Here is a 17,843-nt window from a genome sequence, read left to right on the forward strand (position 1 = left end):
AGAATGTTTCCTTTAACCCTCAGAAAACATTTTCCAAACAAAGGCTTTAATCATTGACTTACTGTTGCTTTTACTGCTTTCTGCTACAAGTTGTGGGAATCTTCTAGACCTAAATCAATTTTTCATAAAAGTAGCCCCATGAGATACTACACAAATTCCATGTGAAAGCAATTTATAAAAAGTGCTTCAGCAGCTGAACATAAATCCACTGTGTTCTGTGGACATGTCTGCAGTAATGTGCAGTGGTCTCATTCCCTCATGGTTATCAGGGATTATTATTCATTTATTTTCAAGAGTCTTTGTTTTTCTCCTCAGTCTTTTGTCCTTTCATGGGAAACATTTCACATTTTCTGAGTGCTCCTTTAAATATCCAATTTATGAACCCCAATGAAGTCTCAAATCAACAAAATTTAGGCTTTCCTCAAGGGCAGCCTATTAAAAGCACACATTTATGGATTGAATTTTATAAGTCTACATCCTTCCTTGTCAGTGGAAGCAGTCAATTCTTGCTTGTAATTAGAGAGGTCTTATAAACTGGGAATTATAAGTACACTTTTTCAGTAAGGGGGGGAAATATAAATGGAACCTATCCAACAAATATTATAAACAGCCTTAAAACAGAGCATATTATGTCATACTAATGACCCATCTACTTCGCTTTTCTATCTCTATTAAGCCTAACATATATGAATAGGTATATATATGAATAGGTAAATTAGTAGTTGGTATTCATTTAGAAATTCTGAATGAGCTAGGGCACAAAAAAGCTCTATCTGTCATGTTGTTTCCAAGATAATGACATTTCATTTTCGTTGTTTAATCTAGAGCATGTCTGCCTAGATAAATACATGAAAGTATTGGGATCTAAGCAAGAATGGGTGTTTTGTGATGGCTCACTCTATTATGGAAGTTATGTGATGAGACCAATCCTGAAACAGGTTATTATGGATGTATTATGTGACGAAATCAATTCTGTCATTATTATGATCTACCTCATATAATATTATTGCCGTTTCCACAGATTTATATTGAACACCTTATCTGCTGATTGACTGTACCAAGTTAAAGTACTTTTCAGTGTAATATTTAGTAATATTCATGAAAATATTTGTATTTGCTTTGGGCACTGTTTTATTGTGTTTTTACTGTGTTTTTACTCTCTTACTGTAAAAAAAACCAACATAGGACTTTACAAAATTACATATTTAATATGGCGATCAAGTGACTTATAACCTTTTAATTAAATAAATAAAATTAGTGCTTCTTTGTATGTCACTGTTTTAATATTATTTACAATTCCGTTTTGATTGTGAATCAAATCAGATCCATGCAAAGAAAAGTATCATATCTTCTACTAAAAGTTCATTTCATAGATTAAGGAATTTTCCCTGCACTGAAAATAATATTACAAATGAATGAATGTTTTAAGATATAGAGAGATTGGTTTATCCAACCCAAAAAAGATTACGGTATCTTACAATTGAAATAAATATGAGCAAAAACAGAAACTGGTCTCTACTGCTGAGACTGAAAATACTTTTCAGGCCTCTTAAACCCTAACCAGATTATTAAGTACCAAAAACCATTTTCCAGATCTTCTACAGTTTATATCACAATAATAGATCTGTGCTTGGCTTACTAAATTTGAAATAACACAAAGTTAAAAAGGAAAACATCATTTGTGGATTTCTTGATTTTTTTTCTTCATTTGTTTCAGATTATACTCCAATCTGAGGAAACAAATAGGGAAAGCAAATCAGCAACCAACTTGTGATTAAACTGCTCACAAGATTAATTCTGACTTGTTTTTAATTTTGCATGATGTATAAAAACAATCCTTTAAAAGATGCCATTTGATTCTCCTTTTTTCTTCCCCCAAAGTAATAGAAAAAAAAATCTTTGTAAATGATTATCAGGGGAATATTGCCTAATAGATAGTCTTCCACAAAAGCCTCCAGGAATAGTGTTGTATTTTTTAAACCCATAGCTTGCCTGGATTTCTTTCTACTGCTTCAGAATAATACTCTACCTTAGCAAAAATCAGGAAGCACTATTTGAATAAATGGGCAATTCTAAATATTTTTAAAAGACAGACCACATGTGATATTCATTACTTAGGTATGAACCACATCACAGAACTATGAAACCTATGGGCATATCATGTCTTTGTAATATAAAAAAAATAGGGAACACATCTTTAATGAGCACCTCAAATCTATATTCACTCAAAATATATAACCAAGCAAGCAAGATCAGCCAAATCTGAAATCAATCTTTCTGTCTTATTTAAAATAATTTGATATTCAGCATCTAGCCCCTCACTACTGTCATACAACAATCCATAATGTCCAATGCTTCCCTAATATAAATGAAATGAAATGACAGAGATATTTAGATAGGAATGTTTCTTAGAAAAAGCAGGGGATGGGGTGACAATGACACCTTTTATCAGACAGCATAAATCTCCCAATATTTGATATTTCCACTGCTCTCAATAATTCATATAAAATTCATATAGTCTTAATTGTGTTTGATTTAGTCTCAGCCTCTTTTCTTTTTATAAAGACTGAATCGGGAAACTCAAATACGCCTGAATCTTTTTTAATGCATATTTAATTATGTGATAGCTTCATACTTCTCCTTATTCGGACTGTTTTGTAATAGCACCCTGTCATCTTAGGAAAGTATATATTTCATCACTTAATACATAAATCAATTTGCTTGTCTTGCTCCCTATTCCTAGCTGGAGACTAAGACTACAGTATTCTTCTTCTGAAGCCATTCAATAGTCCAGCTACATCTCGTAACACAGTTGTACTTTAAATATCCATATAACTCACATGCCAACACTCATGAAGATTATAGTTTCAGTAACATGCATTTGCAGGAGGCTGCCATTAAAAAGGCTGTTATGGGTTTAGAATACTTATACTTAATACTAAACTTTGCTATGGTTACTACCTCCCATGGGACCAGCTTGCCATGGCTGTCCTTTATATATCATGTTTCCCCAAAAGTAAGACCTACCCTGAAAAATATGCCATAGTTGATTTTGGGGGGTGGGCCTAATATAAGCCCTATCCCAAAAATGAAGTCTATTTCTGAGGCGAGGTACATGCCTAAAAATCAAGCTAGGGTGGGAGTGGGGGGATGGAACTGCCCCATGTGCTCCGGACCCACTTACCATTGCAGCCAGGCGTCCCATGAATCAATACCTGCCTCGCCTTGCAGGCCCATATCTTCTGCCCTACCCCCACCCTGCATTTCGCCATCAGAGGCCTTCAAAGGCCTCTGGAGCTGAGAACCAAGCTACAGATTCAATCCGGAAGGTCTCTGATAATGAAATACAAGCCGGGGATGCCAGGGGCGTCAATCCAGATCTCCATTCGCAGCTGCAGAGGCATTTCCTTGGGCCACAGAAGAAGTGGGTCAGCTGGGCAGGGCTGTCAGTGCCACCATCGCAAGGTGAGACCCGTGGAAAAGATGCCCCACTGAAAATAAGACCTGGTGTCTCTTTTGGAGGAAAAAAAAAATAAGACCGGATCTTATTTTCAGGGAAATACACACACACACACAAACACAAACACACACACACACAAACACAAACACACACACACACACACACACGTGTGTGTGTGTGTGTGTGTGTGTGTGTGTGTAAAATGATACCACAGCTAGGCAGGCTCTTTCTCTCTCACACTCCCAAAAACATGATTTCAAAAAAATACACATGATTAATGTCACCAGGCCACCATTTAAGAGGAGGCAGAAGAAGGGAGGGAAGGAAAGTCAAAGTTTCTTCCAAACTTCCATTGATTCCATCAGACTAAGCACTATTAACATTAGTGCAAGATGCCTCAATTATAGCAGGACAGCTGGTTACAATAAGTGAACCCCATAACCCTGCCTTTATTTCACACATAAATGAACTTCCTCTGAGAGATTTAGCCATTTAAAGCATACCAACTGAAAGGCAATATATGTGAAAGGAGGTAGTTACTATACCTTTTCATATTCACTTGGAAAGGACTAGACCAGGGGTCCTCAACCTTGGCAACTTTAAGACTTGTGGACTTCAACTCCCACTGGCTGAGGGATTCTGGGAGTTGAAGTCCACAAGTCTTAAAGTTGCCAAGGTGGAGGATCCCTAGACTAGACTATTCAGGGAAGTGTAAATGGTAGAGCATTTCAAGTATGAATGGATTCCATCTGGAGAAGTAATGGTCAATAATTTGCACCCAATAGACAGATATATAATTGATTACTGTGCAATAAAACACAATTATTTTACTTTAGCTTCCACTTGGCAATAGTGGATCAACGAAAGTAAGAAATAAGGAAAGTAGAATTATTTAAAAATTAATTAATTAAAAATGGACATAGAAGCAGAAGAATAAAAGAACAACCATTGCCTCCACTATTGACATAACATACAATCCACCAGAATACTTATTCACACAAGGTGATTCAAATAGTTGAATGAAGTTCATGGGTAAATTAATAAGCACAAGAAGATGTTGCATTAGATATCAATTGCTGTCATTAAAGGACTGCAAAGCTCTTTTCTTGCTCAAACATTTCCTACAAAAATATGATATAAGTCCCATCTGCAATATAGTATCTCAAAAGGAAGCTAGACTGGAAAATATATCTCCACCAATATAATGAACAAGACCAGGAAATGAAACTAATAAAGTCATGCTATAAAACCTTGTTTTTGACTAAGAAATCTACTTTTCATACAACTTGGTAATGGAATCTGATGCACAGATATGATGGATAACATTTACACAATGATATCATCACATATATTTCATCACCCACCCACCCACCCATTCAACCTCATGTGGACATCTATGTTTTCCTGCCTTCAATCATTTGATTTACACTTTTTTGTCAGCCCCAACCAAAATATCTGGAGGTACCTAAGATGGTGAAGTCATCATTCTACAGGTAGGCCTCTTTATTTTTGATTGTTCAGACCAGGACAAATATTGTCAAGTTTGTTATTGCTAAAGGTGAAAGATGAAAAAGGATGTAAAAAAATAAACAATACAGTTTACAAAGTGAGAGAATCAGTTCTGCCTCAAGAGCCAATTCTCTCTTAAAGTAATTTGGAGTTACTTCTGAATACTCCTTGTGACAAGCAAGAACAAAACCATTTATTTGTTTGTTTGTTTGTTTATTTGTGTCCTGCCTTTATTATTTTTATAAATAATTCAAGGTGGTAAAAAACATCCAACAGACCTCCCTCCGTTTATTTTCCCCACAACATCCCTATTAGGTGAATTGGGCTGAGAGAGAGTGAATGCTGGCCCAAGCTCACCCAGCTAGCTCCTAGGCAGGATTAGCACACACGGTCTCCCGCTTTCTAGTTCAGCACCTTAGCCACTAGACCAGCGGTTCTCAACCTGTGGATCGCAACCCTTTTGGGGGTCGAACAACGTTTTCACAGGGGTCACCTAAGACCATTGGAAAATACATATTTCCAATGGTCTTTAGAAACCGAGACACCGCTCCTCTATCCGGCCACTGTTGCCGCCCACCTCCACCACCCTCCTCCTCCTCTGCCTCCAGGGCGCCCTTCTCCGACAGTGTCTGCTCCTGCCACCACAGCACCATTGCACGCACCCCTGACGCTGCCCTGGGCTGGCTCAGTGGCCAGTCCGAGCCGAGCCGGGTCTGGGCCACTGCTGGCACTGCTGCTGGGCTGCTCTGCCGCTGCTGCCACTGCCGGCTGAGCTGAGCTGCAGCACCGGGCCGGTCTCCATGCCTCCTGGTTGCCTGGCTGTGCTCCGCCCCGGCAACCCTCCATGCTGTGCGGGAGTCTCCCCTGTGCCATCCAGCCACCCTCCCTCACCGTCGGAGGCTGCCTCGGCCCTCTGGTGCCCGTCACGGCCATGGGGCTGCCAGGCAGGAGCGGCTCCTTCCCAGCTCACCAGACTCTGGGCCTTGGAAGCGGCCAGGGGGCAGGGAAGAGGGCAAGGTAGCAGCGATGCCCACATGTGCGTCGGAGGCCAGCCAGCCGGGCCGGGCGGGGAGAAGCGGTGCCTTCTGAGCAGGAGCACCCCTCTCGTGTGCGATGGGCTGCGTGGCGTGAAAAGAGGCTCCTGCGACTCCGCCATTGCGATGGTGCTCGGGAGGCTGGAGGGGCAGGCAGGTCCCAGGGGGGCAGCTGGGAGAAGGCAAGAGGTGCCAGGATGAGGATGGGGGGCTCCAGGTTGGCGGGTGTGAGAGGGCAGCCGGCAGCTCCGAGGCGCACGGATTCTCCGCAAGCTTCCGAGGTCGCAGATGTGCCACTGCTTGGCTCTCCACAAGGCTCTCCGCCAGATCCTCTCCCCTCCCCGGGCAATTGTGCAGAGGTGCTTGTGTGTCCTTGGCAGTGCCTCCCCCCTTCAATCTCCTTCCTTCTCCATCTCCTTCCTTTCACCTTCAATCTCCTTCCTTCTCCATCTCCTTCCTTTCCCCTTCAATCTTTCTTCCTTCCTTCCTTCCATCTCCATCTCCATCCCTTGGCAAGTGTGAGAGGATGGCCAGTGGCTCTGAGGCGCACGGATCCTCCACGCAGCTTCCAAGGCCCCGGATGTGCCGCCGCTTGGCTCTCCACCAGGCTCTCTGCCAGAGCCTCCCCCCTCCCCAGGCAATTGTGCGGAGCTGCTTGTGCGTCCTTGGCAGTGCCTCCCCCCTTCAATCTCTCTCTCCTTCCTTCCTTCCTTCCTTCCTTCCTTCCTTCCTTCCTTCCTTCCTTCCTTCCTTCCTTCCCCCTTCAATCTCCTTCCTTGTCCATCTCCTTCTTTTCCCCTTCAATCTCCTTCCTTTTCCTTTCAACCTTCCTTCTTTCCATCTCCATCTCCATCCCTTCCCCTTCAATCTCTCTCTCCTTCCCTCCTTCCTTCCTTCCTTCCTTCCTTCCTTCCTTCCTTCCTTCCTTCCTTCCTTCCCACTTCAATCTCCTTCCTTTCCCCTTCATCTTCTTCCTTTCCCCTTCATCTTCCTTCCTTCTCCATCTACTTTCCCCTTCAATCTTCCTTCCTTCCTTCCTTCTCCATCCCTTCCCCTTCAATCTCTCTCTCCTTCCTTTCTCCCTTCCTTCCCCCTTCAATCTCCTTCCTTCTCCATCTCCTTCCTTTCCCTTTCAATCTTCCTTCCTTCTCCATCTCCTTCCTTTCACCTTCAATCTTCCTTCCTTCCTCCCATCTCCATCTTCATTCCTTCCCCTTCAATCTCTCTCTCCTTCCTTCCTTCCCCTTCAATCTCCTTCCTTCTCCATCTCCTTCCTTTCCCCTTCAATCTTTCTTCCTTCCTTTCCCCTTCAATCTCCTTCCTTTCCCCTTCAATCTTTCTTCCTTCCTTTCCCCTTCAATCTCCTTCCTTTCCCCTTCAATCTTCCTTCCTTCCTTCCTTCCATCTCCATCCCTTCCCATTCAATCTCTTTCTCCTTCCTTCCTTCCTTTCTCCTTCAATCTCCTTCCTTCTCCATCTCCTTCTTTCCACTTCAATTTTCCTTCCTTCTCCATCTCCTTCCTTTCCCCTTCAATCTTCCTTCCTTCCTTCCTTCCTTCCTTCCTTCCTTCCTTCCATCTCCATCTCTATCCCTTCCCATTCAATCTCTTTCTCCTTCCTTCCTACCTTTCTCCTTCAATCTCCTTCCTTCTCCATCTCCTTCCTTTCCCCTTCAATCTTCCTTCCTTCCTTCCCCTTCCCTCCCTCCCAACATTTTTGAGCAAGGAAGAGTAAGCTTCTCCAGCAAGCATTGCTATATTGTTTTTGTGATTAATTACTATGCTTTAATTATGTTCAATTTGTAACAATGAAAATACACCCTGCATATCAGATATTTACATTACGATTCATAACAGTAGCAAAATTACAGTTATGAAATAGCAACGAAAATAATTTTATGGTTGGGGGTCACCACAACATAAGGAATTGTATTAAAGGGTCGTGGCATTAGGAAGGTTGAGAACCACTGCACTAGACCAAACTGGTTCTCTCTTTAACTAGTATTTAACTATAATTCCTTTCTATTAAAATCAAACAATTAAGATACATCGTGACAGCAGGAAACAATATCAAATAGTCTGGAATGAGATAGAAAATACACCTACAAAATATATGTGTATATATTTATTATAGTAACCTTAGAACAGGCCACTTTATATCCAAAGAAAATCACCTAAGCTTCTAAGAAATCAGCTAGACTTGTTAAGTACTAATGTAATATCCCACTTGACACTTTAATATGCTCATACTTCCCGGATTAGCTTTTCTGCCCTCCGGATGAAACCTGTTCTGATTTAGATACATCCTTATTAGTGCAATAATCAGAACTGAATGCAGTAAGTGTAACTAATGATTTTTCTCTTGATGATATTTATAGAAATTGTAGTCCTCTTTTACCAAATATCATGGACTTCTTTAAAGTCAAAAGCTAAAAAGAAAAAAACAACAGGTCATAGTTATAGAAAACAATCTTTTCCACCAAATAAGTCCAGGTTCAAACCTTAACATTTCCAAAAATGACTGGAGAAAGCTTAAGTCTAAAAACTTAAGAGTACCTGCCAGTCAAAACAGCTGAAATAGACTGACTGAAGAAGGATTGTCATTTTGCTATTTTCTGCTCTGGATTGGAACAATGGCAGAAATTTGGGCTGACTACCAAACCAAGAATGAAAAACATAGATGTAAGCATCTAGGTACAATGCATGTATTTACATGTTGTTTATATCATATATACAACATATAGGCTTTGCCCCAAACAACACTCTCTTATGTGTTGAGAAATTTAATTGCACAGAGACAGCACTAAAAAATGAACATCAGGGGCTGTACTTCCTATATTCCTAAAAAATTAAAATCCTGTCCAGGCAGGAACAAAGCTGCTTACAGACTACTATGGTATTTAGGGTTTAAGAGACAGATATTCCATTTTTAATTGGACTGAAGCAGCTCTACTTTTCCATTTATCATCCTATTGCTCGTATCAGGACATCTTTAAAATATTATTTTTCAGTAGTCATTCTTTCCCTCCTCTTCCAGTGTGTGTTTTTTTTTTCTCCCTTAGAAGATCCTCCTCAATGGCTACAATCTCAAAACACAGTGGAAATCTAATTACAGGTAATCCTCAACTTACAATAGTTCAATTAGTGACCGTTCAAAGTTACAACAGCATTGAAAAAAATGACTTATGACCCTTTTTCACACTTATGATTGTTACAGCAACCCCATGTCACATGTTTTACATTAAGATGCTTGACAAGTGGTTCATATTTATGATGGTCGCAGTGTCCTTAGGTCACGTGATCTCCTTTTGCGGCCTTCTGACAAGCCAAGTCAATGAGGAAGCCAGATTCACTTAACAACCGTGTTACTAACTTAACAAGTGCAGTGATTCACTTAACAAATGTGGCAAGAAAAGTCATAAAATGGGGCAAAACTCACTTAACCATTTTTTCTCTTAGCAACATAAATTCTGGGCTCAGTTGTGGTTGTAAGTCAAGGACTGCCTGTAGTGGTAGTGAGAAAAACACCTTTCATCTATTGAAGTCTTCACATGTTGCAGCATATCACTTGCAAGTCAGTTCCTATACCACCTTATGACCACATAGTAGGTATCTGAAAGAACACATTTGCCCTACGTCTCTGATAAGAGATTTGCTGTTGTAGTCTCTCTCTCTCTCTCTCTCTCTCTCTCTCTCTCTCTCTCACACACACACACACACACACACACACACACACACACACACACAAGCCTTTTTCCCTCTCTCTTTCTCTCTGGGAAAATAACTGAGCCACCAGAAGTAAAATTATTCTATGACTTTTTACAATTGCTCCAAGTTGATGTTTTACCTAAATTCTGAAGCAGAAGTGTGATCTTAATCCAAGGTAAAATACTTGAGAGTGGGTGGAATGCAGTGAAGAAAAGAGCAAGGAAGACAAAGGGGAGGGCACTCTTTTTCAGTTCAATTAAAAGCTTTTTTTTCCCACTGACAAACACCTTGTTTTAGCCTGCCAGTTTTATGTAGGAAGGAATGGAAGGGTGGGGAAGGAAATGCTGACAACTAGCAACTTATTAATCATTGTAATCAACACACAAATCCTGTTTGATGAAGCTTCAGTCATGGTACAGAAGATATACAGCCAAATTTACCCCAGGCAAAAGCAAATGTACATTTACTGCTCCAGCTTGTACTATATTAAATTTGTATTGAATGATTAATCATCAGGGGATAGATCCTTTAAGTTACACAACTTGACTATTCCATGTGCAGAAATGCCAACAGGAAGGCCTTCTATTGGGCTTCTCTTATAGTTTCTGTTAATTATTCATTAGAGGTAGCCCTCTTGATGATAATTATTACAGCATTTGATCACATGAAAGAAATAAGATTTAAGGCGCACTCAAAGAAAAGATAAAAAATAGTAGAATAGAACTACCTCCTATTAAATGCATTCATATAAAAAAATAAAGCTAGAGTCTATAAAATATAAAGGTCATAACTAGTGACATTAGCCAGATCACACAAAATTTTGAGCCATTATGACTGAATTCACACATCGTACTAAATTTAAAACAAATATGGGCATTTAGAATGCTGTGCATCCCACTGAATCAATCAATCAATCAAAAGTTAAAGTTAATTATTAACCAGATCACTAGATATTCAGCTATTGAATATTCTTAATTCTATCAACTTGACATTTATCTCTGAGACTGTCAGGATAATTTGTAGCTTCATAAATAGCTATGAATTACAGACATAGCTAATAACTAGCAGAAAAGATATAGCTCATCTTTGGTTCAAGATAGTAATAGTATCATACCAAATGTATTTTGGAACTAAGGATAAGTTTCTATATTTAATATATTCATTACTAAATTAAAGAAACAAGTTTATAAAATGATATTTATATTAAAATATTATTTCAAAATGAACTACTTACAAATAATTAAATATTATTTATTAAATGTTAAGATTTTGTAATAAATATAACGGGGACCAGCAAGCTCATCAAATACAGTTTTCTGTGTCACATGTGATCAATTCCAAATAGGAGAGAAAGTCAAAACGGCTCTTTGATATGCTGCATGGATTTTTAAAAAATAGCATTATTAATCTTTTAGGAATTTGAAATCATTTAAATTGGTGAACGTCATTACACATGACAGTACTGAATGCATGGCTCATCTCTCTTCTGCATAAAAATACACATTTTTTCATATTGATTCTTTCATATTGATTATTGATTCTCCAGGTTTTTCATTCATCATTAGCATCAGCATTATTGTCATCATCCTTTTTAAAATCACATGGATTGATTCAATACTAAAGACTTACAATACAAGTACATGTGATGCATTTGTTCCCGTCAGGATGAAAATCCTCACCTTCAGAGAAATGTCTACCTTCAAGTGTGCAACCTGGGGAAACACAAGTATTTTATACATTTATATAAAATAACAAGTATTGCACACATATATATGTAGATATGTAATGTGTGTGTGTGTGAGTGTGTGTGTGTGTGTTTCACACTGGAAAAATATCAGCTAATCAAAGTAGGCAATACTGGGATAGATCGATTGATATTCTAAATGTAATGCAACATCAAGTGCTTGGTGACAATCATACAAAATATTTTTTGCAAAGATGAGAAGGATACTATGCCTGCTGTTTTTGAGATGCTAAGCACTGAGACAATGTATAATATTAAAACCGAAGCTTGAGCAAGAAATACATTCAGCCACAATACTTATTTTGCATTCCAAAGAAAGCAAATGAATAAAGGTTGTAGTAATTTCCCACAGCAGAAGAGATATTATTTTCCCTCAGAAACCAATTAATGCAGCATATTTAGTTTGGATTATCTTTGTCACTTCATTTCAAGAGAGCTGTCAACAGTCCGAAAACTACAAAGATGAGAAAGGGTTTGTAGAGCAAATATAGGCAAATGATACGGAAGATAGGAAAGCATCATGCTGCAACAACACAAAGAGCACCAACAAAAGTGGTGGGAATACTGGTCCAGCATGAAAGGACAATAGAAACGAAGAGAAGGTCATGGAATAGATCCCAAAGAAATCAACTTTTCTTCAGCATAAGTTTTTTTCATTGTTTGGACATCCACCAAATATAGACTAAATAATACAGACACTATGGAATCAGAATAAAGGCAATGGTTATGGGGTGAGAAATTTTAAATGGTAATTTGAAAAGTCTGAAGTACAACAAGGAGTACAAGCAAAATTGGTCTTGGTCTTGGTCAAACAAATATATCTATAAATCTTAAAGCAAAAAATAAACTTTCTTGTTCTTTTGACATACAAATTAATCTTTTTCAGCTCTTACCTGGACATGTGGGGCAACACATCCCTGGTTCCTTATAAGCATTTGTACAATGAACAATACACTGAATCTCGGACTCTGTTATCACCCCTTCCTGCAAAATAACATAAGAAGGCCCAATTATCATCCACAAAAAAATCAAAAGTACACCACCATCTACAAAGAAAATATATTATTCATATATACCTTTCGCACTTTTCTGATCCCCATTTTACCAACATCATACAGATATTTGACAGAAGATATATAAGATTTAATGGGTTTAAAAAACAAAACATAGGAAGTCTATAGATCATCATATAGTTTTACCTGAATAGTCAAGAAATATGACTTTTGTGCCCCTCTTCAAATCACATTTTTTCTAGGCAGTTAATTCAGTATTATATGGGTAGTCCTCAACCTATAACCATAACTGAGCCCAAAATTTATGGGACATTTATTAAGTGAGTTTTACCCCACTTTACGGCTATTCTTGCTATAGTTAGTTGTTAAGTCATCTGAAGCAGCAGCAGATCATTATAGCTATTCAGTATCTGGTTATGGATGTCAAATATAGTGAAGCTTTGGGGGGGGGTAACAGTATACCATAACATCAAAAATTAATCCAACATTCTCCCCAAAAAGTACATGAGCCTTCTAGACTCCATCTGCTAGATCTAGATAAACAGCAGGAAACTAATAAAGATATTAATGAAGTAAAAAAAGGTTTTCAGTCTTATCAAAAATGTGTAGGGTACAGGAAACTTGAAAAGAATTGGCCACTCTGCTTTGATGCTAACAAATCTGATAAAACATTCCTCCACTCCAACAGTTTGGAGAAAGAAAAGCTTATGAAAAGAGAGATAAAGGTCTTTAGAATAGAAACCTCTTATCTCTGATGTGCCTGCAGACTGGAGTCTGGTAAATGACCACTTCCTGCAGGGCTTATTCCAGAAGTCAACATCTTGATAAACATAAAGGGGATTTTCTCTAGTATTAGTTGCCATTCTCTAATGGATAGATATGGCTTCCGAAATGAGGAGGGGAGCTGAGTTTTTTTTTAAGGTCCAGGTTTCTAAATTGCTCATTTCTGCTTTGTGATAGGACCACAAAGGCTCAAGACAATAAACGCAGGAAATGCAGAATTCCACTGCAATGTGCAAAGAACAAATGTGTATATCTGTGTCTTCTACCCTCCTCCCTTCTGAGGCAGTTCTGTGATATTCTGATGTCATTGAGGAGTATTTTGTCAAAAAACAGTATTGATCATATTGATTAGGGCTAAATAAAAGGCATAAGGTGCATTATCATGATTTGTTCATGTTGCCTCAGATATTGTATTAAATTTACAGAAATCTTATAGGACAGTCAACATTTACTTAAAACTATATGTAATTTTGCCTTTTTTTTCCTTACTCAGTAGTTATTCCATATCTTGCTCTTCAGTATAAGCATATTCTATGTAGGACTCTAAATATAAAACTGCAAGGTTGAATATATTTTGATAAAACAGAAAAAGTTCAGATCACAGAAGCTCTTCACAAAAAAGGGATTAATGGATTGTGGCATTTATGAAGCATATAAATTGAAATTTAAACATAAAAGATTCAGCATCAGATCTTAGACGTATAGCAACTTCTTGTATGAAAGAAGATAGTGCCAGAGGGCCCAAGGAGATGGTAGATCAGCCACTACTCTGAAAGATTCTCAGAAATGATTTGCAAGCCATTAATAGTTATTTTCAAATGAATATAACTTTTTCTAGTCCCAACCACTCAATTCTGTTTAGTACAGTCTCTGCCAGGTATTGTCCCAGAACAATAATCCTATGGGCGTATTGCCAAATCACAGGTAACTAAAACTAGAGTCCTTCTGGCCAACTGAAGATGCCCTGGTAAACAGTAGAAGCCATCTGGGACTCCAAAGGCAACAGTCAGGTCCAAATTATTATTTGGGATCTGTTATCTATAAGAATTTGGGGCAAACATGGGGTCCAGTTATCTGAGGGACCGCCTCTTCCTGGTTATGTTTACCTGTCCTATTGAGTCCAGAAGAATAGGCAGAGACTAGGTGCTATTTATTAAGGAAAGTCATTTGGTGGATCCAGGAAAAGAACCTCAGGACTTCTTAATTATCCTGCATTTTGGAAAGAAGCTAGCAGACCTGGGACCAATTTAATATCTAGGAATGATATCAGATTGGTCCCAAGTCTGCTGGTTTTTTTAAAGATCTTACAAGACAAGCTTTTGTTGCTGAACTTGAGGACCAAATATATGGCATAGTCTGTACAATAGCTTTGATGGTACCAAGAATGGTTTATTGATGGTAAATTTGGTTTTATCTTGGTGATTGGTGTTGTTTATGTTTTTATGGTTATGTCATATTTTATTATTATTTTATGTTATATAGTGTTTTAACTACTGTTAATCATGAATTATGAGGTGGATGGTCATATAAATTTAAATAAATAAACAAGTAAACAAACAAACAAATAAATGTAATCTAATGTAATGTTTGGCAAATAGATGGGGAAGAAATGGAGGTAATGACAGATTTTATTTTTCTGGGCTCCAAGATCACCTCAGATGGGGATTGCAGCCAAGAAATTAAAAGACATTTGCTCCTGGGGAGGAAAGCTATGGCAAATCTAGACAGCATACTAAAAAGCAGAGACATCACCCTGCCAACAAAAGTGCGTATAGTCCAGGCCATGGTTTTCCCAGTTGCAATGTATGGCTGTGAAAGTTGGACCATAAGAAAGGCTGAGCGCAAAGAATTGAGGCCTTTGAATTATGGTGCTGGAGAAGACTCCTGCGAGTCCCTTGGACTGCAAGGCGTTCAAACCGGTCAGTCCTAGAAGAGATCAACCCCGACTGCTCTTTAGAAGGCCAGATCCTGAAGTTGAAACTCAAATACTTTGGCCACCTAATGAGAAGGAAGGACTCACTGGAGAAGGGCCTAATGCTGGGAAAGATTGAGGGCAATAGAAGAAGGGGACGACAGAGAATGAGATGGCTGGATGGAGTCACTGAAGCAGTAGGTGAGAACTTAAATGGACTCCAGAAGATGGTAGAGGACAGGAAGACCTGGAGGAACATTGTCCATGGGGTTGCGATGGATCGGACACGACTTCGCAATTAACAACAACAAATGTAATGTTTAGATACTCCCTATAACATTTGTGGGTATTAGAAACCTAAGCTTGGTATTAAATTTAATGTAAACATTTCAGGTATTCATAACCTCATTTTATTAACATCTTGAATCTACTGTATTTCTTTATGTAGAAGTGCTTTCACAGAAAGTATTGAACCTTTCCTCAGGAAAATCTTTATTTTCCTACTATTTTCATAGGCAAGTCTGAGAGCAAAAAATACATACAGCAATATTCCTTTGACAACAGGCCCATCCATTCATCACTGATTTCAATATTCTTTATGAAAATCCCAACTCAAGATCAGTTTCACTATATGAAACAATAGGAGACAACTTTCTTTCTTACGTTTTATGAATATCAGAAATTCAATGTTTAATCTAGAGGTTAAAACACCAATTTAGAAAGCAAGAGATCATGAATTCAAGTCCCACATGTAGGAAATGACCAGGCTGAGCTGAGGGATGGGACAAACAATCCTTAGTCAAGAGTCCCTATGTGCCCACCCATTAATTTCCCTTGATTGTTAGTAGCTCAGATTCTTGTAGAGAGCTTCAGCTTGCGGTAAATCTTTATACTCATTTGAACTGCCTGATTCTCCTGATTTCCCTGGCACTTGACATCACTTTAGCTGCGTGACTTTCGTCAGTCACTCTCTCAGTCCAGTCCATCTCACAGGAAGGTGTATTTCAATGTGTTCACTGCCATGAGTGATTTGTAATACTAATTAAAGGCAGGATAAAAATAATTACATAAACTCTTTTCTTTACCTGACATTGTAGTGTGAAACAGGGTTTATTTGGACTCTGCCATAATACTGAGTTGTTATATGAACTTCCTTCAAAACTGCAATCTAAGGATAAAACACAAATAAATAGAACAGTTAGCAATCTACACACCTACTGATGTGACTGATATCTGACAGAGAAGCAGATAGACAGACTAACAATCAAGGGAACTTTAAATTCCCTTTGTCTATCTATGTCTTGTGTATCTATGAGGTTTAAGAAATCTTCACCTTCTTATGAGCTGAAATGTGGTGACTTGTTCCACTCATCTGAGTTTCTCTGCAAGTACTACCACAATTTGCCTCTTACAAACTTGCTTTTTTTTTGTTTTCAGATAAGAATACAAACATATCACAAGCACAGTAGTTCTCAGTTGCAGTTACTTTCATCCATTTTTTCTTCTGTTAAAGGATATTCCACCTTGTGTGCTCCTGCCAAACTCCATTTTCACTCACACAGTGATCTTATTCCCTGAAAATATTGCAATCAATAGCTTCTTAAGAAATGACCTTTCAGTTTTAAAAAGTCCATCAGGACATAATTTTTTTTAATTACTATTTTTATGTTGTATTTTCTTCCAACTCCATCACCAAATTGTCTGTCTGTCTATCTGTCTGTCTGACATTGCCTAACCTTTAAATTTCATTTCAAAACTTTAAAAAATCAATAGGGAATTCTGCTTAGTTTAGGTTAGTAGGGATTTTATAAATAAATTTCCTATTCCCCCAAGAGAAAATGTTCATGGTAAAGAATTGTAAATTAGCCCATAACCCTCATTTTCAATGATGGATTTCTCTCATTTGTTTTCTCTAACTACTTCTCCTTTTGTTTCTGTTGGCCTGAAAAATAAACAACAGGAGGAAAAAATCGACATGTTATATTTAATTTGTGATAAATTATACTTTGGGGAGACTTCATACTGGAATATTTTAAAGGTCAAAAATGCCCTTAAGAATCTGTATTTGATAAATAGTAATATGTTGACTAAATTAAAGAACTATACATTCTTTATATGGAGGATATTTGATCTATGTTCACATATTTTTACAACAAAGTAATATTAGTGGCATTGCCTACATAAATCCCAAATTTATTTAGGGACAGTTTTGTTATTACTAAGCATGAAAACATTCTCCTTCATTTATCAATTAAAGATCAAGCAGGCATAATCCTTAATTTCATTTGGTGGAATGGAAGCAGACTTCTGCCATCTACACTGAATCTTTCCTCATTCTTTGAGTTATATATCTGTGAGTGACTATGTATGTGAAAGAGAGCATTTCTTTTAATGTGCCATAAATAGAAAGACCAAACATATATGACAGAAACCTATAGTCAGTGTAGCTACTAGCCATCAAGCACTTATAAAAGGCATTTCAGTTAAGGAAATCCTGGCATAATTTTCTCCTTATACTATTTTGTATTTAATTTTGTATTTAATTTTATTTATATGCCGCCCAATCCCAAAGGACTCAGGGCGGCGTATAGAGTTAAAACAATCATAAAACAATAAAATAATACAGTCATACCGCGAGTCCGATCATATCCCGCCCCCCCGGGGACATCAGCCCCAGGCCT

At 38.2% G+C, this 17,843-nt stretch overlaps 1 protein-coding gene across 5 annotated transcripts in view; it reads right to left on the bottom strand.

Moving 5' to 3' along the window:
• The window catches only part of BMPER (BMP binding endothelial regulator), a 277,236-nt gene that overhangs the window by 176,729 nt on the left and 82,664 nt on the right, over positions 1 to 17,843 (bottom strand). For 4 of the 5 annotated variants that reach the window (XM_039336815.1, XM_039336812.1, XM_039336814.1 and 1 more), the window contains 3 exons: positions 16,248 to 16,330; positions 12,348 to 12,438; positions 11,340 to 11,422 (listed from right to left, as the gene is read on the bottom strand). In XM_039336815.1, coding sequence (XP_039192749.1) covers positions 11,340 to 11,422; positions 12,348 to 12,438; positions 16,248 to 16,330 — 257 coding nt within the window. The remainder of the gene's footprint in view (positions 1 to 11,339; positions 11,423 to 12,347; positions 12,439 to 16,247; positions 16,331 to 17,843) is intronic. The other variant, XM_039336813.1, reaches the window with a different exon arrangement.

Source organism: Crotalus tigris, unplaced genomic scaffold (genome assembly GCF_016545835.1).
Source record: "Crotalus tigris isolate CLP2741 ecotype Arizona unplaced genomic scaffold, ASM1654583v1 scf7180000017666.379230911805:20528666, whole genome shotgun sequence".
Taxonomy (NCBI): domain Eukaryota; kingdom Metazoa; phylum Chordata; class Lepidosauria; order Squamata; family Viperidae; genus Crotalus; species Crotalus tigris.